This window comes from Xenopus laevis, chromosome 5L, assembly GCF_017654675.1.
Source record: "Xenopus laevis strain J_2021 chromosome 5L, Xenopus_laevis_v10.1, whole genome shotgun sequence".
Lineage (NCBI taxonomy): Eukaryota > Metazoa > Chordata > Amphibia > Anura > Pipidae > Xenopus > Xenopus laevis.
The window spans coordinates 53,601,659-53,624,403 of record NC_054379.1 but is presented as its reverse complement, the minus strand read 5'-3'; the positions used below and the strand labels follow the sequence as shown (position 1 = coordinate 53,624,403).

The 22,745-nt window shown below is 38.0% G+C and overlaps 1 protein-coding gene across 7 annotated transcripts in view; it reads right to left on the bottom strand.

Annotated features, from left to right (window-relative positions):
* Positions 1-5,180: 5,180 nt before the first annotated feature.
* arid1b.L (AT-rich interaction domain 1B L homeolog) overlaps positions 5,181-22,745 on the bottom strand; it is a 229,256-nt gene continuing 211,691 nt past the window's right edge. For all 7 annotated transcript variants that reach the window (XM_018263082.2, XM_041562762.1, XM_041562763.1 and 4 more), the window contains 8 exons: positions 18,669-18,807; positions 17,448-17,620; positions 14,529-14,682; positions 13,044-13,160; positions 12,542-12,638; positions 11,188-11,971; positions 8,987-9,117; positions 5,181-8,239 (listed from right to left, as the gene is read on the bottom strand). In XM_018263082.2, coding sequence (XP_018118571.1) covers positions 6,524-8,239; positions 8,987-9,117; positions 11,188-11,971; positions 12,542-12,638; positions 13,044-13,160; positions 14,529-14,682; positions 17,448-17,620; positions 18,669-18,807 — 3,311 coding nt within the window. In that variant the 3' untranslated portion in view covers positions 5,181-6,523. The remainder of the gene's footprint in view (positions 8,240-8,986; positions 9,118-11,187; positions 11,972-12,541; positions 12,639-13,043; positions 13,161-14,528; positions 14,683-17,447; positions 17,621-18,668; positions 18,808-22,745) is intronic.

Sequence of the window (22,745 nt, the reverse complement as noted above, 5' to 3'; positions counted from 1 at the left end):
TGTTTCCACTTCAATAAGGTCTCATATCTTAGTTGGGGTCGAGTACAAGTTATTATTTTATTATTACTTATTATTATTATTTTAATTATTATTGAAGCATTATAGATAACAGGTTTTTTTGATAATGGATCCCAGGGTCAGACTGGAGCATTAAGGGCCCACCAGGTTGCAAACTTCCAGGGCCCCCTGCAAGCATGCATGAACACGTGCACGCACCACTCCACACATTGCTTTTTTTGGGGGGCCCAGTCTGACCCTGATGGATCCTATACCTGCATATCAAATGTATAAATAGAAAAATGTAGGGGCCCCTATGGGTTAATCTGCCCTGCAGCTTTAAGGCCCCCACCTTTTTCTTAGAGTGATCTGCCAGGAGAGGTGTGACAGCTTCCTGCTACACTGCACTATAGTGTGTGTAAGGAGTGGCCTCTTCCGCCTCTGGATGCTGATCCAGCTGGGTGTGCTCAGAAGGACTGAGTACACCAGGCCCAGAAGAAGGCATGTGTCCAAGTCGGGGACCAGGAAACCCCGTGAATGAGGAACAGATATACTAGGGCAGACTTGTCATAGTCTCTCTAGGAGAGAAAGGCGGAGAGGTTAGAGAGAAAGAGCAGCTGAAGCTCCAACAAGGATTTGCAGTAAGGGAGTAGCTTCCCAAAGGCTCTGTGTGTTGCCTCCAGTCAGGGATCTCAGTGAGGAGGGACTGTAGGGTAGAAGCTGCTTTCCTGACACCTTCCAGGAGGCAATGTGTGTGAATTCTGCAAATCCCTAATGGAGGCTCTTCCTCATGAAATGCCTGTGTCTGCTCTAGGTGAGCCTGCCTGCAGATCTGTGCGAACTCTATATATGCTGTTGCCTCAGCTCCTGCGTGAGTACAAACCTGATGTCACTTGCCTCGTGCATAGTTCAATAAACCTTGTTCCTGTTTTATTAAGAACCTCCTTGCGCCCAAGTCTTTTGTTATTGCACAGTAGCCTGTGGGAGTTGTAGTTACACTACACCACCCTTTAATCTTCCATATAGCAAAGGCCCTAACCTGAAGTGTTAGAGTCACGTGTAACCCATGCTCTATTACACTAGCTGGTGAATTAACCCCGTATGGCCCAAATAGGTGTTACAAAATGTATAGATCCGATGGTCTGGACATAAGGAGGCACACGCAAAGGGCCCAGTCTTTCCATTAGGTTAAAAGTACTTTGGCGGTCCATATGCACTCTCCAACAGAGGAAACATGGAAAGAAATTGAAAATCACTTTACAACTCCACTACACTTACCACATCTTTTTTGGATACCTAAAGCATCTAGAGTCAACCCATCAGGCCTTCTCCCCTCATCATGACAAGCGATAGAACTCTGGGATACCATAGCAATTAAAATGAAATTAAGCAACGCCAGCACTAGATTCACAAACATTTTCTATAATAAAGATTTCTCACCAGGATGCTCCCCCATGGAATTTAAACCATGGATAACGGAAAATCCACTCACTTTACTGGACTATTCATCAAACCAATCATTCACAATGCAGCGAGGAACACAACAGACCACAGACAGAATTCTATCGATACCTACAAATTAGACACTATGTAGAAGCCAACTGCAAAACCCTAATAAATCATAAACCATATGCCACAACCGCTCTTACCCCACACACCTGATCTCAACACGAGTCTTGCGTCATATTAAACAGAGACACAACAACTTTACATGTTAAAATAGGAACAAGATCTGAACCTCACAATCTCTGAAAAGACCTGGTCAGCAATCTGGGAAACAGTTAAAAGAACGTCCACATTTGCAGTCTCTAGTGAAAGAGCATACTAAATTATATTTCGCTGGTACTACACCCCCACACGCATTAGCAGACTTAGTGGCAATCCAGATCATTCTCTCTGCTTCAGAGGTTGTGGAGAAAGAGGGTCCTTCTTACACACCTGGTGGACCTGTACAGTGGCCCAGGAATTTTGGAAAAGGGCAGCGACTCTGCTCTGTGAGCAGGTCCGGAATGAGAATTAAAATAGGCCCTGGCATTTCAGGTACACAGAGGCCCACCCAGCCCCCACCAGCCCACTAAATAGTGACTTTCTATGGCACCTTATAGCAGCCCCTCTGGCATTTGCCAGAACCCACAGATTGCCAGTCTGGCCCTGTCTGTGAGGTTCTACACTGCATAATACATGCTGCCCCATTAATTTCCATAAAAAAAGCTTTGCAGATGCAAGCAAACCCCCACATGTAGCTCATTAGGAAATGATGTTTAGTGCAAGAATAAAGTAATCATTCTGTGAAAACTCCAGTAACCCCAATCTGTCCAGTTCTCTGACATACCAGACATATAAACATATAGGCAGATTACTAGGCAGATAGTGCAAATATGGCTCCACAAGTCAGAATATATATAACAAATCCCCAAGAACTTCCACATTGGTTATTTGGTTTTAATCATGATGGTATCCTCAGCTGAAACCAAAAGTCCACATGTATGCAATACATAAAATGTGAATACTTTTTAAGTTTTAATAATAATAATAATAATAATAATAATCATAATAAAAAAAAATAATAATAAGGTGCTCATGCCAACAATAACTTTAAAACTTTTCAGGTCAGCGATGACAGATGAAGATAAATATGGATATTTCAGATGGTTTGCCAATGGAAGACACTGGTGCTGATATGGAGACGATACTCAGAAGCACTCGTCTGTGTTTCCTAGTCACATGCTACCTGTCCTAGCTAGCATTTGCAAAACGCAGAGTTTACCATACTTTTCTGTGAGAATTGAAGACAGGTAATTTTTAAGTGTTTTGATGGGTACTTTTCTCTGCTCTAGCACCGCAGCATTAAAGTAAATACTACATGGAAAGACTTGTACGTACAACAAAGATGCCTAGTTCAAAATGAGCAAAATAAAAGCCGACCCATCTTTATTAGGAAATGGTCCATCTTCATAGACCTCTTGTTATTGAACAAAAACAAGTATATCAACAAAATCTGTATCCCAGAATTTTCTATTCCATTTGAAATTGTACCAGTTGAGTGTTGTTTAATATTTAACATAATTTACATTTTTATATGTAGCTAGGTTTGCAACATCTCAATATGTTACACTGCATTGCAAGTTTACTTGGCATATTATATACTTCTAATACCCACCCCCTCTTACTTTGTAGCTTGAAAACAAATTATTCTTTTTCTGCATATTAAGTTTTTAAAATACAAAATAAAACTCTGGGTTAAAATGCCCCATTGTGCCAAAAGAATGTAGCTTATGTAAACAAATAATGGTAGCAACTTAGCACCCTTTGCTGAAGGTCTTGGGCATTTAAACTGGCACTTCCCACCATACTTGGTGAGTAATTACAATTCAGAAGAACAGATAGAGAAGAAAGGCAAAACCAGCAGGAACATTTTCAACTCTGATAACCACCTTCCATGACAGGCAGTGGCCATCTGATAATTACAACTTGTGATGATCCAATCTCAGCAGATTCGTTCGCCTGTAAGGAAATGTACATTGAGCATGCTCTACATTATGTGCAGGGAAAATAGTGTCACTGAATTCATGAAACTGAAAAACTGTAAATGGTCAAATTTGCTTAAGAAACCGATTCATAGCACACATTTAAGGAAATATAAATGCCATTAGCTGCTAAGCTGGAGTCACTTACAAATGTTAACTCATTATACAAATATTTATTGGGTATGACGGTCTCTGGTAATATTGCAAATTTTTTTTCACCAATAAATGTAGAACTCGGGATTTTTAAGGACACACCAAACAGACAGTGAGATACTTTGTAGACAGCATATCTATGCTAGTTGGCATGACTTACATGTTTTTGATTTGCTTAAAATGATTAAAATATGCAATGGTCTAAAGTAGTTTGGAAAAAAATGAGAACAAAATGAGAACAATATGCCGGTGAGGTTTTTTTTTTGTATGTTTGCAAAAAAATACAGTTTGTTTAGAAAAAGGAATCACATCCTCAAACTCTTTGCCTATGGGGGGCTCTGGCAATAACAAAGCGGCCCCCCACACCATCCCCCAGCTGCAGAGCCCCCTCTCCTCCCCAAGCCGCTCCATCCAAGCCATAACTGACACCTTCCCTCCAATCCCCCAACGGCAAAAACCCGCCTCTGGTAATTGGACAATGGGGCCCCCCTGTGACCCTCTCCATCACAAAAGTTTTAAGCTCAGAGCACAAGAGGGGGGCACATCGGCGCTGGCTCCACCTGTGTGCTCTCAGCCTAAGTGTGACTGAGAAAGAATCAGAACAGAACTTTCTCGAAAGTAAATCCATTTTTATAATTCATTTCCAACAAAAACAAACACAATAATCCATTGATGGCAGTGTCTCCTAAACAAACAGTAATGGAAATTGCAGTAAGAAAATTTGAAACTGACTTCTTTGCAGCCAAGATTTCTCATGTAATTAACGAGTAAAAAAAGATACATAAGAATAGGAAAAAAGTTAACAAAAAGTAAATGTTGTGTTGACTGTATTATATATTTTGTTTTTTTCAGGTTAATGAATGCAATGAAACTCACTAAAAAAAAGGCAGCCAAACTAGCACCACTAACTACCCTAATGCTTACAGTCTCTAGCAGAAGGCACTTTAAGGGCATGGTCACACAGTGATTTTCTCAGCCTGTGTTTCTCATGCATTTTAGGCATCAAAATGTCTGCTTGCAATGTAGACAATAATGATTGGAACATCAAACTAATCTTAGGTAATTTAAAATTGTCTGTTCAATTATTTTATTCTAATATACTTGGCACTAAACAAAACTATGACAGAAATTGAGTAAAATTAACAGACTACAAAAGCTGAAAAATGGAAAAAAAATTCTAGAAATTGTGTAATCTATAATGGAGGCCTAGTGGTTACACATACAACAAACACAAAATACAGAAACACAAATACAAATTGATAACCAATCAATGGCAAAGTAGTTGTACAGTATATCCAATTTAGCGTGGCAGATTTATTGACCTTCATTGATCTGATATTGTGCATAAATGAGCAACCAGTACATCTATTCTTGAATGGACGTCAGCAAAGATAAGGATGTCAAATGAAAAATTTTGATCTTCATGTCTTTTTGTGAGTTCAATTTTAAATATTATATTTCAATATCAATTAACAAAAAAAATATTCAAAAACACCCAGCACAGTGCTTAACAAGATTTAATGTACATTTATTCTTAACATGTGGAACATATAGTATAAAGATTTTATACTGAATAAATGATATTCATTAAGCCAGAGGAAAAGGAGGAATTTACAATTTTTTTTTTTCATTTTCTATTTTTTTTTTTTTAACTACAGTTCCTTGAAATACAAATATGTTGAATTTTATCACTGAAAAACCCCCAGAAATGTTGCTTCATTCATAATATCAATTTCACTGTATAATATAACCATTGTCTAATGCAGTTGGCAAGCAACTAGTTCCACATTGTGACCAGAAAGCAAACTGTCCCGCTGCTGATCCGAAATAGAGCATGAATTTATACATACAGAAACTTGACCCTTTTGGGTGGAAATATGGCCAGTGGAGTTTATGAATAATCAGTCATCAAAACAAATAAAACAAAAAGTGTTGAAAAATTGGTGACTCACTGTAACCACATCATGGGGAGAAAAAGCTAAACATTCTATAAAATTAAAAACAAATGAAAATATTTAGACCTTTACATGTTGTATATACATCACAGCCCATGGGCAGTAGAAAAGAAAATAGAAAAAAAAAACTATTATGAAACTCTCATAATGTGGTAGGTCAAACAAATACCAAACATGGTAGAACTGATGCTTAATCATTAACTTATTTTTATGTAAGTTCAGTTTTTTTTCTTTTTATTATTTTGTTTTTATTCATTACCCCCTGCTTTGTATTCATCATGTACCTATAACAATATAACCATCTCCAAAAGATATAAACAGTATACGTGAACTGACACCCCCATCTCTGAATATGCTGACAGTATCACTAAAAGTCCTATTGCACACAAGTTTGAGTTCAGTGCCATAACTTCTTTTGAGAATAGTGTGTGAAACAAACGAACAAACAAAAAAATATATATTTATCTTGTGGAAACAAAAGTGGAAATTACATTTTCATTGTAGTGGTGCTAGATAATAATATAAAACTTGCACAAGAATATTCATTTGTCCCTAAATAAAAAAACCAATGTAAAACAACCAAGTAAAAATAACAAAAAGAAAATTTTGAATTGAGCAACCAACTTTTCATTGCAAAAAAACAAAACAAAAAAAAAATGACGTATACAACATTCAGAAAATATTTATTTCAACAGCTCATTAACCACTTCTTAGCGTTCCCAATTTGCAAATTGTTACTGGATATAAGGAGCAAAGACTTGTTCTGGTTACTTGTTACTTGTTTTAACAATGAATTTTCTCTTCTTTCTAAAGTCGATAAAGGTAACAGAAAAATAGCCAGTTATGTGACTTCCTACTTTCTTTTCACACATGCTTGGCTTCTCACTTGTGTCATAACTGCCCTATTTGAAAGAGTACATCACAAATAACAGAGGCAACAACAGAGTTCAGAACAGCTGATATAGATATATCTAGCAGTCGGCCTTCCTGTAAAAGGAATTCAGATTGATTTTCCTCCACTTTGGCCATGGCCAGTAAACCCTTGGCAGCTCTACACATCATATCCACGCTAGGTGGCTCCAGATGTGGAGGCTGCATGTGCATGAGGTTATGCTGACTCTGTTGGTATTGGGCCATAGTGGCTCCATCTTCCAGGAAGCTTATTAAGTTCGCAATGCTTCCTTTCTGAACAGCTATGGCCCTTGCTACCAACGTGTCCCCCTGAGCAAGGTTTGACAGCAGCGCCACAGACATTTCTCGACAAACTGGGTTTTTGCGATCCCCAATAAACCTGACAAGAGTTGCATACAATTTCTCTTGTCGGCTGAATGGAGAAGTAGCTAATATAAGGTCCACATTATTGTCCTGTATACTAAGTTTACACAATGTTTCCAGCACAAGTCTTTGAGGGGAAAGGACAGAAATGGGCCCCACAGTGGGAAAAGGATCCTGTGCCTCTGCAGATGGACACACCATCCAGTGTAGCAAGCCATCTAAAATTGGCAAACAGATACTTTCTGTGTAAACAGACAAATCTAGCTGTCCAGAGATATTGGCTAATGTGACCAAAGTATTTTCCCTCAGAATCTCGAGACAATCCCACCACCACTCATCCTTGGTACACGATACCCCTTTGTCTTCTTCGTCATCTTTCTCATATGTTTGTGGAGCACGCTTTCTCTCTGGATGATCATGGTGAAGACGTATTAGCTTCCCAAGGATCAACACCAAACCTGGGTGTTTTGACATCTCTGTGTCATTACCAGGCACAAATGATAAACTACGGATAATGTTTGAAACACATATACAGCGTTTGGCCAAAGAGTCTTTCCATTCCGCTATTGTACACAAGGCAGTTTCATCTCTGCTTCTTGGTTCATCTTCTAATAATGTAATATTCCTATGTTGTTTGGCTTTATGAATTCCTAAGAGAAGCTTGCCACTTTCTGTCTGTAAAAAATAACTGTTGGAATCTTCAGGTAGTGCCCCTGGCCTTGCAGAAAGAACATCATCAATGGTTGCTGTTATGCTTTTATCTGTTTGTTCTTCATATTCTGCTACAACTTTGCCCTCATGGCCTTTTTTCTTATTGATTGGGGAATTACTTGACTGTGAAGTCCTCTTATGACTGGGTATTTCCATTTTGCTTTCAAAGTGGGTTTGAATGTGCTCAGTTGTATCACCCCCACCAAGTTGCCAATGAAGCAGGCCGCTATTAAATTCCTGTACATGGCCAAGCCTGTCAGATCTATCAATGACAAAAAGATTGCTCTTTTTCACAACTTTAATTGGCAATTTGTCAAATTTACTAGCTTGTTTGGGTCTTTCACTGGTATCAGTGGGTGATTCAGAATTTGGGTGGGATAAGACCTTATCTTCTATTTTGAGGTTATCTTCTTCTTCTTTATCATACTCATCCTCATCTTCCTCCTCTGTATCTGAATATTCAAGCAAAACATCTTCCTCCATCGCAGAATGAGTATCTTCTGTGCTCGGCGAAATAGCTATCTGAACTGGTTCACCTACTTCATATTCCTTCAGTATTCCGAAGATGTCAATTATGCATTTTCTAAAATATTCCACCAAGAGTTCCAAAAATCCAGGCAGCTAAAAAAAATATATTGAAATGGTGAATATTTCCACAACTATATAATGTCATGCAAATTCTTAGGTTCTGATAAAGAATAAACTCATACAACAGAATAAATAGACAACTTCATTACATCAGAATATATCTTAGTCTTTAATACAGGTCCTCTCATTGCATAAATACAAATTTACATTTTAAATGTACTTGCTATTAAATTATTTGCGTGCAATGGTAAATGGAAATTGGAGGCGGAGAAGTGTTTTAACATCTAATATTTAACAGAAAAAAAACCGTATACAGTTATAGACTAAAGGGAATTAAAAAATAGCAATCAATGAACTAACTAACAATGAACTAAAATTAATACTTTAACATACACATAGAACACAGAAATGGTGCTGCATAAAGGTGAAGGGAAAAAACAAAGATAAAGATAAACCATTTTTTTACAGAAAGGTTGATAAATATATGAAATGGCCTTCTTGCTGATCTAGTGAAAATTCAGTGACGAATTTCAGACATGCTCGGGATAGATTAAAAGTTATTTAAAGGACTGAAAGTCAGAACCCTGCATTTAAAGGCAAACTGAATGGACTAGCTAATTAGATTATATATCCTATTATATTTTCATTTGTATATAACACAAACTATTGACATAAATATGACATTCAGGATGAAACAGATATCCCTGTAAGCTGATTTAAGAAGCAGATTCAAATTCTGATTTATATTGGGAATTATAAGGGATGAAAAAAATAACCTACCTGAGACAGGTTAAATGTGGTGACAGTGCTGTCATCATATAGCAGGATGTTGATAGTATCTAAAGCCCACGTACTTTCAGCCAACAGACCAGACTTTAGTGACATCATCACTCTCCAAGCCTCAGGTGTTACTAAATAGTACAAAAACACAAGCAAATAGGTTAACCATTGTGTTATTTTCTATAAAGAGTCGTATTTTATACTGATGTGTGTCCTTCCAAACTGATATGAGGACAAATATGGCAGCATTTGTTATAATAAGGGTGATGGCACGCAGACAGATTTGTTGCTGCAGGTAGTTCACACAAGCAACAAATCTTCTAGAAATACCTTAGCTCTGGTGTCAGTGTGAATTGATGGAAATGGCCTTCTCTCTGGCGGTTATGCAATTTGTATGTTTAACCACAGCTGATCCAGACACTAATGCTAAGGTATTTTCTGGAGAGTCATCAACCCCCAGGAAGAGCAAATTCTCTCAGGTGACAAATTTCCGTGTCTGCCATTACTCCAAGTATGTACTTTAGTACTGACTGCTGATAAAGGCAAGTATAGTAACCATCAGACTATTCATTTATTTTCAGTTACGTTTAAGCCATGTTAATTTCCTTTAAAAGTTTTAAAACTATAGATGCACATTTCTACTGGTAATTTTCTGGTTATCAATTTGATATATTTTTGAATGATGGTACCACAGTTGCCATATGTCACTATTAATAATGTAAGCCTTGTGAGTTTGTTTTATGTTTCACATAGACATTGAAATTGTATTTATAGGATTATCTGCACATGTGAGAAAAGACTGTTATAATGCCTTTATCCATCTACTGCACACAACATTGCACCCAAAAAAAAAGGTCCCAACATCAACATTTTCTGAAGTCAACAACCACCAAAGCCCTGCTGTACACGTATAGGTTTAGCCTCCCACTGAATACACTATGTATATGAAGCTCAGACAAATGCACCTAAAAAGTACTGAGTATATTTTGAGACGCTATTAATAAAACAGAACCAGCAAAAAAGTTAAGTACGAAGCCTCTGTAATTGTGACACCATTTGTATTCTCACTGTAGTATATTGGAATAACAGACAATATAATGATCATTAATCATTAAATCACAGTGTAAATGATTGGCTGGGGGTGCATGGGTGCCGTGAACTACTGTGATTAAGATTATATAAAATCCCTTAATGAGCAAAAATAGCCAGTAGAAAATACCACGTTATTATATTTAGAGGTTTAAAGATTTAAAGATTCCCAGAAATGTATCCAGGGAGACCACAATTCCCAAAACTGAGTACTCTTATTATGTATTATATGGGTAATTTATTCCATCTGTTTGATATCTTCCACAGCGGAAAACCACTCTACGAGTGTTGGAGCTTCTGTAGATTTCCATTTTTTTGGAATAAGTGCTGCATGCATCACGTGTAAAATAAGGTTATTTGAAATTATTTTGTTGCTCATTAAGCATTAATTAAGTGAGAGAAAATATTCATGATACAAACTTGGGTTATTGTATGCTTATTTTATGCTTATTAGTTTAATAATGCTCTTGAATTGTTATTAGTTGTATATTGATTAATTGTTATCAAGCTTCCCCTCCCTTTTTCTTTTTTGTATCCCCCCTTCTTTTTTTTCTCTTCTAGATAATTTTTGAAAATTATAAAATAAAGAATATAAAAAAAAAGATTATATAAAAGCGTAGGTTCTGAGTGTGCATGCTTTTACTGGGTATGGATGGTGAGATGCAAGAAATAAACAAAACAATTATAATTGGGAGGAAACCAAACTTCTTTTTAGGGACACATGCTCTTGTGCTGTATTTACCCAGGTCAGCACTTACAGGTGGACTCTTCATTCAGGGAATTTATGAAATATTCTAATGATACTTATAGTCATTTACAGAAGCAATAACTATTTTATAGGGGAAGGATTTTTTGAGGGTTATCCAATGTGATGTCCTCGCTTTCTAGTAGCAGTGAATGGGCATCTGTAATTAACTATAATTTTTAATGGCAAAGCTGGCCTATGTAAAAGGAAATACCTTTACTTGTAAAACTCAAAACTGTAGTAAATACAGTGAGGGGAAAAATATAAAACATTAATAAAATTAACTAGACTAACCATTAAAACAATATGAGAAAAGCACAGGACTGTTTTGCTCTGCCTGAGTGATTTATACCAAATTTCAACATACCGATATCTTTTGAAGTTAGTTTTCTTCTTGGTTTCAAGATTGCCTGAGTGGCCTCCACTGATCCTGGAGGAAAACTAATTTCTCGCCTCATTGGAACCTGAGCAGAAGTCATGGTGTTTTGTGATGCCGTGGTAGTTGGCAAAGCCTTCTGCATCTTCATGGAAGGCAGAAATGGAGACTTGTTAGGGGACATACGATTCTCCAGTGAGCGCTGAAAAGATGCTGGGCTGGGAGCTCTAGAAATATGATTTGGCATTGACGGAGGGGTCTGATAAGATGATGGAGGAGCTCTGGTGATTGGCTGCATGGCTGCTGTGGGAGACATATAGGAAGGCTGACGTTGATTGCCATGGGATGACCACTGGTTGTCATGATTCATTCTTTGGTCAGGTCCCATCATATCATCAGATCGATTCATGGCTGAGTATGACCCTGTCTGTGTTGTGCTTGCAGGGCCTTGTCTAACTTGATATGAATAAGGTATATCATTTCTTGATGTCCACATATTTTGTGGAGCACTTTCACTTGCTGATGACTGCATGGATCCTCCCGTAAGCTGAGACCCCATGCTGTGTTGCTGCATTTGTCCTGGACCTTGCATCCTCTCTCTATTGTAGGGATATGGATACTGCCCTTGCATGGGTCGCCTTTCTTGGCCAGAATATGAATTTCCATACTGATTATACATATCTTGTTGCTGGCTGCCATACTGCATATTGTACATATCTCCTTCATGACGTTTGGCTTGAGGAACATACATGCTATCCATATGTCTCTTGTAGTTCTGAAATTGCAATTTAAAAACGTCATAAAAAATACTTAAAAATCACAAAACTTAATGGTATTTAAAAAAAAACCCCCAAAAAAACAATGATAAAATTTTACAGATTATGATTTATAACTGTGGTTCCTAAACTTTGGGGCTGCCCTCAATTAGTGTAGCCACTTGACTGGTTTTCACTCTGGTTTTAGCCCAGTTTCAGAGACGGTGAAAAGGTCTGGGTGAAAAATGCCTCCCGGATTTCGAAATGTCCAAATTAGGAAATACGGACAGGACTTGAAGTGAATTACGTGAAGATCAGACAATCACCGTTTGTATGTCATAAACCCACCCCTGATGTCACTGAACTGACCACAGACCGCCACCTACCTTGCCCATGACATAACATACCCCTCCCTCTGATGTCACTGATCTGCCCGGACTTCAACCAGCCAAAATGTGGCATCCCTACTCCCAATCAGCACTACAGCAACAGTTACAACAAACATGTGGAAATTAAAACTCCATCTGCAATGAAGATACTGACAAAAATGGAAAGTTAAGCTGCTTACTACACACCAGTCTTGAACTTACCTGTTGCTGGGGATACATTCCTGGCTGGTGTCCTCCATATGGTGGTTGGCCAGAAGGTGGTCCTTGTCCTGGATACTGCTGTCCATATGGTTCATTTCTACAGCAGAACATCGATAGTAAATGCCACTTTAAAAAGTGAAACTGCAATGCATAGATAATCTAATATAGTCGGCAAAATAACAGATCAAGTTGGGATTTATGGGATGGCAACAGGCTCAGGCATAAAGCAGCTCTGGGATTCTGCTATGCAAGCAAAAAACAGAGGCTGTACATCCTGGAGCATCTTCTGTAGTTTATTTTTAGAGGAATTAGAGGCAAGGTGGTGTGCAGGAGGTGGACCAGAATTATTTTCTTGCTGGGGGCCTGGGAACATGAAGTCATGTCCCTGCTAACACACAATGAGTCACTGCTAACACACAATGAGTAGTACTCTGAAAACTCAAGCTGGAGATTTTAGTTGCCAACTAGTGTTGTATTACTGAATTAAAAAAAGACTGTTCACCTTTGCTGTCCATGATAGCGATTTGGGGAATACATGCCCGGATCAGTGTTCGAAGGTGCCATGTTGTTCTGACCTGGTGGCCCCATATCCCCTTCAGCCCCCATTCCATATTCAGATCTAAAAAAAGAGGAATAAACAATACATTTGGGAAGATACTTCATATGATTAATGTGAACATTCACACACTAAGCACTATGTATAAGCTAAGCTAACTCTATCCACTCTCCTCTATGTCATTCTTGGTTATGCCTAAATACGCAAGAACTGCATTGGAGGATAGCTCCATAATTGACTGAACCAATACTGACTGAACCAATACCTATAGATTCCTACCCCTCTTATTTTAACCAGGTAGCAGAAATTCAAGTTTTAAGTTAACTTTTAGTATTTTATAGAATGCCCTATTTTAAGTGACTTGTCAATTGGTCTTCATTTTTTTTTATAGTTTTTAAAATATTTGTCTGCTTCTTCTGCCTCTGTACAGCTGTCAGATGAGTGTCACTTACCCTGGCAGTCAAAAAATGAATGGTCTGTTAGGCTACAATTCTATTGTTATTGTTACTTTTTATTTCTTATCTTTCTAGTCTGGCCCTCTCCTATTCATATTCCATGTTCTCATTCAAACCACTGCCTGGTTGCCAGGGTAAACTGCATGCACCCTAGCAACCAGTTAGCTACTGAGAGTTGCTTAACGAAAAAAACTTTTATAATTAAATAACTGCAAAATTATAAAAAAATAAAAACAGCTAATTACAAATAGACTCTTTAAAACCCCTTTAAACTATTAAGTAAGAGACCTTACAACCACTGAGAGAAACAACACATGCTGCATGTGGCATACACACCGGGAGGGGGCTCTTAGTATAGTTGGCCATATTTGGTCACATTCATGTGCATAATGAGTGATTATCCTGGCTTTCTTATTATGCACGTGTGTGACATCATATGCATGTGCATAGTAAGACAACTGGGACCCTCCTTATTAGTCTTTTAACCCCATATTTAATAAAAGGCACTGTGTGTCCAGGAGCAGTAACCCATAGCAACCAGGTGACTAATAAATGTTACATGCTGAGGGTTACTGCCCCTAGGCAAACTTAGTGCCTTCTTTACATTACCCCCTAAGAATCCCAAAAATGGCCATCCAATTTTTGAGCTCCCTCCAAGGGTGGTGGCATAATACACGCTAATAATACGTGCTTGCACCAAAACCATATTAATTGTAAATTTCATGGTTACCTTGTTTATCTTTGTAATAATAAATAAAGATAAATGTGAAATACATAGAGGTAGGATTTATTAACTGATTCTTAGGGAACTCAGATATATCTAGCATAAATCTATTAGAAAAGAAAATAAATTCATAGACTCCCAAATGGAAAAGTTTTTTTCTACAAATGAATAACTGTATTACTGCATTACAATGTAGGCATGTGATAAAACAGGTAAGCATTGCTTTGTAGTGTGACGTTACATTGTTCTCACCTCCTGTCATAGCCTCCAGGTCCATAGGAGAATTGTTGCCGCTGACTCATCCCCATATTGGACATAACTCCAGAGGGAGTCTGGTTGTACATATCCTGCATGTTGCTGCTGGGCATCTGGCCAGGAGCCATAAAATGCTCACTGCTTCCAGATACTAAAATAATGAAATATGGAATATAAAAAAAACATGAAACATTTTTCCATTTACCTCAGAAAAAGGAAAATCAGTTGTACACAAAGTCTCATAATAACCAAGCCATGAGCATGACAGCTGGAAATATGTGAGTTCTTCAGAGCAAAGAAAACAGAATGTGTTCAGACGTGTACAACATTACAGAAAGAACATAGACAAGAGAGTTTGATGTTCACATTCTGCACATTCAATGAGAGATGCCTTCAATCTGCAATTACTAAGAAAATATTGAAACACATTCGCACACTTGTAATCTATGTCATGAAATCTGCACAAAACACCTCTTTTTATAGGCTTTGGTTTTCAAAGAGCCACATGTAAATGTTGGTATACATATATGGCCTTAAAAGCAGTGTAAAATAAATGGTGACTTTATAATTATGTGCATCTCTTTTGTGTTGATGATTACTGTATTCTATGGACATTTGATGTTTTTTTTTTTTAGTAGGAACATGTCACTGCTCCTTTAATAAGCTTCTTTGCACTTATTTTTAATTTCTATTATGTGCCCAACCAACTACAGCTCCAGTTAGTGAAACAAGTCACTTACCCACAACTTCTGAACTCATCTTCTCATGACATGTTAAAGGGCTTGGGGAGCAGGGCTAAGTTCCAACAGGCTGGGGCACCTCTAAAAGTGTGATGTGGTGATGAGCAGTGTTATCAGTAAAGTTCGCTTACTAAACTCTTGTATTCAAAAATGGATTTGGAGAAAGCTCACCATCCCACCAATTTGCTAATGTGAATGTTGCTTTTTTTTTTTATATAACAGCTTAAAGTTCCATATAAGGCTTCCTCACTCTGGACAAAGCAAAGATCATCGATTTAGCAGGAGTAATGTTAAAATCTTGTTTCTGAAATACTAAAGAGCTAAAAACCTTGTGGTTTTAGCCCTTTAATATGTAAAAAACAAGATTTTAACATTACTCCTGCTGGATCAACGACAGTTCCCTTTTTTTGGTGAACAGAAACCTTAATTAGAATGTGTATGCTCCCTAAGCTTTGGATTTGGGTGCCTGCGCCTGGATCACCATGTAATATTGGTAACTTAAACTATCAACCATTAACCTTTGTCACTGCTTAAGTACCGTCCACTGTAAAGGACTCTGAGGTTCATACACCTGGGTCTCAGCGCCAATTTGAATTTACTTCTCTCCTCTTAGGAGCAGGGCCAGATTTAAATAGAAGGTGCCCCTAGGCCCTCTGGGGTTCATCGCCCCCGTCCCCTCCTTTTCCTTTGTGCACATGCTCAAATTTTCTGCATTGGGTCCGAAGCACTGGGGATGGATGCACAGGAAATTTTTAAATTGATTGTATCTTCAGCGAATCACCAGTGTTTCCGAACCAATGCGAGTGTGGTTGGGCAGCTTGCCTCCCTCTAAAATTCTGTTGCTCTAGGCCCGGGCATTTATGGTCTTTCCGCAAATCCAGGCCTGCTTACAAGCAAGCACCAGACTTGGGCAATGTGCATCTGGGTCTATGTATTTAGCCATGTAAAAATTGTACTTTTACTTGACTATAAAATAAAGAAAATTGCTAAAAAAAAATGAAACATAACAGTAGCCATTTTAGCTATAGTTATACATGCTGAAAAATAAAAATAGCACATCAAGGAAAGGACAGACGCAGGGCTACAAACACTTGGGTGGGTTTAGCAAATTAGTTTAATAGCTTTAAAAGTCCTTGGTTTTAAAAAAAATTCTGAATTGAATTTCGATTCAACATATCAAACACATCCTTAATGGCCCTCCTCCCTTCCAAGCTAAGAGACGTGATGAAAAGCTGTGCTTTCTAAGGAACTCAAGTACACATTTTGATTGTTGCACCTCAAGTAAATTAGGAAACCAATGTGCTCAATCAACACTTGCTGATTACTCACTCATGCTCCCTATCAAATGTTATAACATTGATTAAAGCAACATTTTAAGCATAAGGAAGTGTGATAATCTTCTTTTACATCCTTTAAACTCAGCCACTTTCACAGTTTCAGCTTTTACAGTGGAAATGTAGGGTTTTATGCTTTTCGCTGAAATCAGGAAAATTAAAAAGAATGATGTTTATTTTTTTCAATATTTTTATGGACACCAGAAATTATAAAGTACTTTTAAAAGAATAATTTACAGTTTTTACTGCAACTCCAAAGGCTACCACTATATTCTCTTTTCATTCAATATACTCTCTTGGTCACAAGGTCTAAACAAAGGGGTGTGTTACAATTCTGTGTGTTTGACTCTATGTATTATCCCCAGATTTCAGTAAACAGGATTGTATCTCCCAATAAAATGTGTTTATTCAAAATGTATTCAAATTGGGTGGCTGAGACCCAAATATGGTCTGATTCCCCCAAGTCATTGTTGTAGGAGGTGATCTGCAACTATTCCAGAGACAAGTCATGATGTAAATATAATAGTGGCCCAACACTTATCAAATGTTTTACGTTGTCAATACTTGAAGCAGTACTGAGCAACACAATTTTCATATTGAAGTGTATTAAAGAAGTAGTTTGCAAATCTGATCAAATGTTTTATTTTGCCAATATTTGCAGCAGCACTGGGCAATACATTTTTCATATAGAGATGTAATAAAGAAGTAGTGAGTATCTGACTCACAACTAACTACAAACTAACAGGCCTGAGAACAGGTGACGTACAAATAAATTCCTGAATACAGTGCTGGATAGAATGTAACTATAGAAATATTGCTATATGAAATAATGGAACACATACCTTTCCTCATTCCGCCAAATGGATCTTTGTTGGGCTCATATGGCATTCTTCCCATCATGTCTGGTACATTCATGCCTTGCTGGTAGGGGGCATTAGGGGTCATGGAATTACGCTTTTGAAAAGATGAATCAGTTGTATCACAAAAGGGGTCCTGTACACTCACAGCACTATTCCTGCAAGAAACCGTAAAACTGTAGGTGAAAAAACATAAATTAACCAATGCAGAGACACATTATTGGTTCTTTCTGAGCCAGAACAACTAATACTATACCACAGTATAGAGAGATTTTGTGTTACTTGTGAGGGACAGGACAGTTCATAGAAATATAAGGAAGGCTGTGATAATAAGGCAGAGAACAATTGGTTGCCATCCAATTCCTATCCAAGAGCTTTTCTCTAACCAGTGTATTAAATTAACCACTAAGTGGTAAAATAATGAAAAGATGGGAAGACTAACACAGTATGACAATGAAACTGAAGCCTGTAGGAGTTTTAGTGCACCAACTCAAATATGTAAGGTGGAATGTAATTAAAAATTGCAAGTCAAGTTTAAAATGGCGTTTTTGCGAATGTTTAACGTTGCTCGCAATGTAAAATCATGTCGGCTGGTGAATATTACATCACTAAGATTATCGTTACCCCCTCTCTGGAGTTTCGTTAAATATTTTGTCGCAAAATATGCTTTGCAAAATTTTTATTAGATACACTGTGAATGTTCGCAAAAGCCATTTGGTTGTAAACTTTGTGTATGGAAGTTGTTGAAGTCTGTGATTGGTCAAAAAGGCCACAAACATGGTCGCTAACATTTGCAATGGTCGTCGCAAACTTTTTTTGTGCTAATGAAACATATTACATTCCCCCACTAGTTTGCATGCTTATTTACTGTAGTTGTACTGTATTTGAATTGTATCGTATGTACTGCTGTATTGTATCTTCTGCTGTAGAACTACAAGTACCATCATTTATTGAGAACCTTTTCTTAGGGTGTACAAAGTATAAAAGTTCCACTGGATAAACATCCGGAAGGGATTAAACGCAATATTTTGTGGGAAGCAAATTTAATGTGCAAGCTAGGGAAGAGGGGAAAAATATTGGAAATCAGTTGTTGATTAACCACAACTTCCCATATCTTTCAAATTGGTGATGATGCCATATAGTCAAGTTAATTTGCAAAGATAGAAGGCCACAGTGACAGGGATACAATGCATCTTAAGAACTTACCTTCCCCCTGGCATAGGCTGCAGTTGGGTGTGTGGAGTAGAGGCAGGTGTTGGAGGCTTTAGTTCAAGTGGCATCTCTGCCATGGAGTTGCTGCCAGTGGACTGGGGTGTATGAGGACCTTGAAACGAACCTGAGTTAGCTGAATAAGAGGAAAACGAAAATCATCAGTAAGCAAAATGAAAAACAAAGGAAAAACAAGCTAAAGATCAATAAATAAGTAAGATTATTTATACACAAAAATGAGGAGTGAAATAATTTCCCACATTCTCCAAATAGGGGAACAACAAACACTCAAACCCCAGCGGAAAGTGAGAGATATTTAGTGATATTTTCTGCTAACAGAAGCTCGAGGCCAGGTTATCGGGTATGTGATTATAATACACAAAAGCCATGAATATCTTGTAAATTATATCCTTATAAACGGTGAGTTCTGATGTCATCAGTTATAAATGGTGAGTTCTGATGTCATTTCTGTCACATGACTCACTGAAATTTGTGTATTATAATAAATAAAGTACCCCCAGTTGTAAAATATGAGGATATTAGAAGTTACCTCGGAGTTCCATGACCTCTATAAAAACACTCGGCCTTCGGCCTCGTGTTTTTATATGGTCATGAAACTCCTCGGTAACATATAATATCCTTATATTTTACAAGAGGGGGTACTTTATTCACTATATAATCTCTGGGGGGGGGGGGGCCTAACATTTGGAACCCACCGGTGATTATAATTTTCCTTCCCCTTTAAATTGAGAGTACTCACTACAGGAACATAACAGTACATTATACTACTGCCCCATGAAAGAAGGATCAGTCTGCAATACAAAAAAGTTATTTGATTCCGTGAGGATGTCAAAAAATTGGTACCCACCCAGCACTAAGCTGTGCCAGTTCAAACAACTAATTGTGGTGCGCACAAAGAATTTTGTGTGAATATATAATTTTGAATCACACACTTCTCTTTGCATACAAAGATTTTAAAGGGGAGCACATGGTTTTAAAAAATAGAGCACAAATGAACATTTTTTTGTACATGGTTAAAAAAACACTACTGGGAACACTGACACCCAGAGATTCTGGCTTTCCTTGCCTTTAAGCTATTACAGTTGTGGTTCTACAACAGTAGTGAGTTTTTTGCTTATATGGAGAGATGGCAATGCTGTTCTTTGTTATTGTCCTTTTTTATACTGTGCCAACATATTCTGCAGCTCTTTACAGAGATTATACATCATTCACCTCAGTCCTTGTCACCTTTTCTGGAAAAAAATACTGGTCTTCCTATATTTTTGTGGTTTTTCCCTATAAATAACATTGGCATCAAGCAACATTTTTTTTATTAAAGATTTTATTTATGCTTTTAACTTTATAAAGTGGATAGAAACAACAAATAAGCACCATCAAATTCTACATTAGTCAAGACTGTAGAAATTGTTCACATAAAGATTATAGTAGTATCAATTTACAAATATAACTCAGTGGGCGCTTTTGTTTTATCAGTTACCAATTTTGGGGCCAATTAGTTTCCCTACTCAGGGATTTAATTCTCCCATACATGACTAATTCATTTGTTCCTCTGGATTCGCCTCCAACCACGGGGTCCAGACTTTATCAAATTTCTGCGGGCATCCTCTTCCCTCATTTGTAAGCTTCATCAATGGAAGCGTTTTGTTAATCATTTTTCGCCATGCCAGTACTGTGGGGAATTGGGGCGCCATCCATTTAATCATTCTTTGCGTAAAATAGTAGCACCCTAATTAACGATCAGGTGTTATTGAGAGGCAGTAGATCGTCGACTAGTCCAAGGAGACATACTTCCGGGGTACAGGGGCCTTGGAAGGCTAGTTCATCAGACATATATTTCACTATGGCTACCCAGAATTTATTAACTTGCGAGCAAGTCCTGGTCATATGGAAAAATGCGGCCTCCCCCCCATCCCACACTCAAGCAACATTTTTACTGTCCAGGCCAGTAAATTACCGGCCAGGCCAGTAAATTACCGTCCAGGCCAGTAAAATACCGGCCAGGTGGCAACCCTATCCTTGTCCCTATAAATTCCTATCGCATTCACACACACAGTAGGGCCAGTTTTATCATAACACATGCCAGCATATTATTCTGTAATGCTTTACCAACATGGAAGAAATTATATTTAATTAGTTACGTAAGGCCAAAAACTGCCTAAATTGTTGTAAGTGATGATTAATTTTTGAATTTACTACAGATTCGGAAGGTCAGTTTGTGCCTCACAGAACAATAGTGCATATTCTGTGGTGATTTTAGATTAAAGAATTTTTCCTAGAGCGACTACATGAGGAAAATGCCAACAGCCTCACAGAGTTTATATATAATGGACGTAGCTGCACAATGACTGAAACTAAAGCAGCCTAGCATCCAAGTCCTTGTGCCAGGAGAAACCTCTGGCAGACAGTAGGTGAGTATGTGAGAGAGATGCTATGCATACCTACTGGCTGCAGTCTGAGGAGCATGCTATAGAGTAAACAAAGGAGAGGTTATTAGAGGTTAAGTGCAGTGCATTTCTCAGAGTGAGCAGCCAGCACCACACTGGGAGGATAATTTACACAGCATGAACCTACTGGCCTAATTCTGGCTGAGGTAGAGGGATAGGGTGGGGTGGGAGGAAATTGCGAGCACCCACACGTCACTAGTTCTTCTCTGAGCAGAGGTCACAATGAGGACATCTTTGTTTACTAAAGAAGGGAAACCCATGAACAACCCCCTCCCTTCCTCTGCTTGGGATTCCCTGTTGGCTTCTGGACAGATTCTGTGACATCACCTGTCAGCTAATAATAGCAAAATCAGCCTGTTTCATGCCTGCAAAGATTAATGGTTTTTGTAAGCTCACTGATTAGGGCCAGGCTCTCAGCTACGCTTTCATTGGCCTCTTTTATTTCCTTTTCTCAATACCTACTGAGTGGAATTCCCTTCCATGACTGGGCATATAATATACATCTGAAGCAAGGCTGTTATTTGTATTGGAAAATACTATGGCGTTTAGCACATGTAAAATGTAAAGATTTACTGTTTTTTTTTCACATTTGTACAGGAACTGTAAATACTGGGGACTCCCATGTGCGCTTGGCAAGAAGCACATTGTACAGAAATGTTGGATGCTCCACTTTTTGTGTTCCAGGGGCCATGTGGAGTTTCTTACTAAGCGCAAAACTTTATATTTAAAGGAGAAGGAAAGTCGTTCACCACTTGGGGTTGCCAAATGTTAGGCACCCCCAAGTGAATGTATTTACTAACCTGAAACCTGATAGGGCGGTGCTCCTATCAGCAGAAAACTGCACTGGCCCGGGGTTATTCCAGCGAGCACCACGGAGCGATTCTCTTCCGGCTTCTTCTTTCATCAAATTTCCTGGGGCAGACTCGTGCAGTGGAATGAAAAAGCCAAATTTTTAGTTCAAGTTCGGCTTTTTACTCTAATGCGCATGTGCTGCCATGAGAAGAAAGAAGAAGCTGGAAGAGGATCGCTCCATGGTGCTCATTGGAATAACCCCGAGCCGGTGCAGTTTTCTGCTGATAGGAGCACCAGCCCGAGGTTTCAGGTAAGAACATACATTCACTTGGGGGTGCCTAACATTTGGCACCCCAAGTGGTCAACAACTTTACTTCTCTATTAAAAAAAATATTTCTATGGCAAAGATTAGTAAACGTAGGACTAAATAGAATTTTCAGCCAACACCAAAATATATGATTTTATTCCAACTGTGATGGCATTATAAACATGCAAAATAAATACAGTTATAGGGACCTGTTATCCAGAATGCTCAGGACCTGGGGTTTTCCGAAATAAGAATTTTTTTCTGTAATTTAGATCCTTATACCTTGAATCAGCTAAAAATCATTGAAACATTAAATAATTATATTAATTAATGAATTATATCTAAATTGGGATTATTACAGAGAAAAAGGAAATCATGTTTACAAGTACATTAGAGGACATTATAGACAAATAGCAGGGAAATTTTTTTCCTAGTAGCTAGGGTCCAAATTAAATGTAGAAAAGAAGTTGGGGAGCACCTCCCATCAAATGAGAAAAACAGAAGATGGTG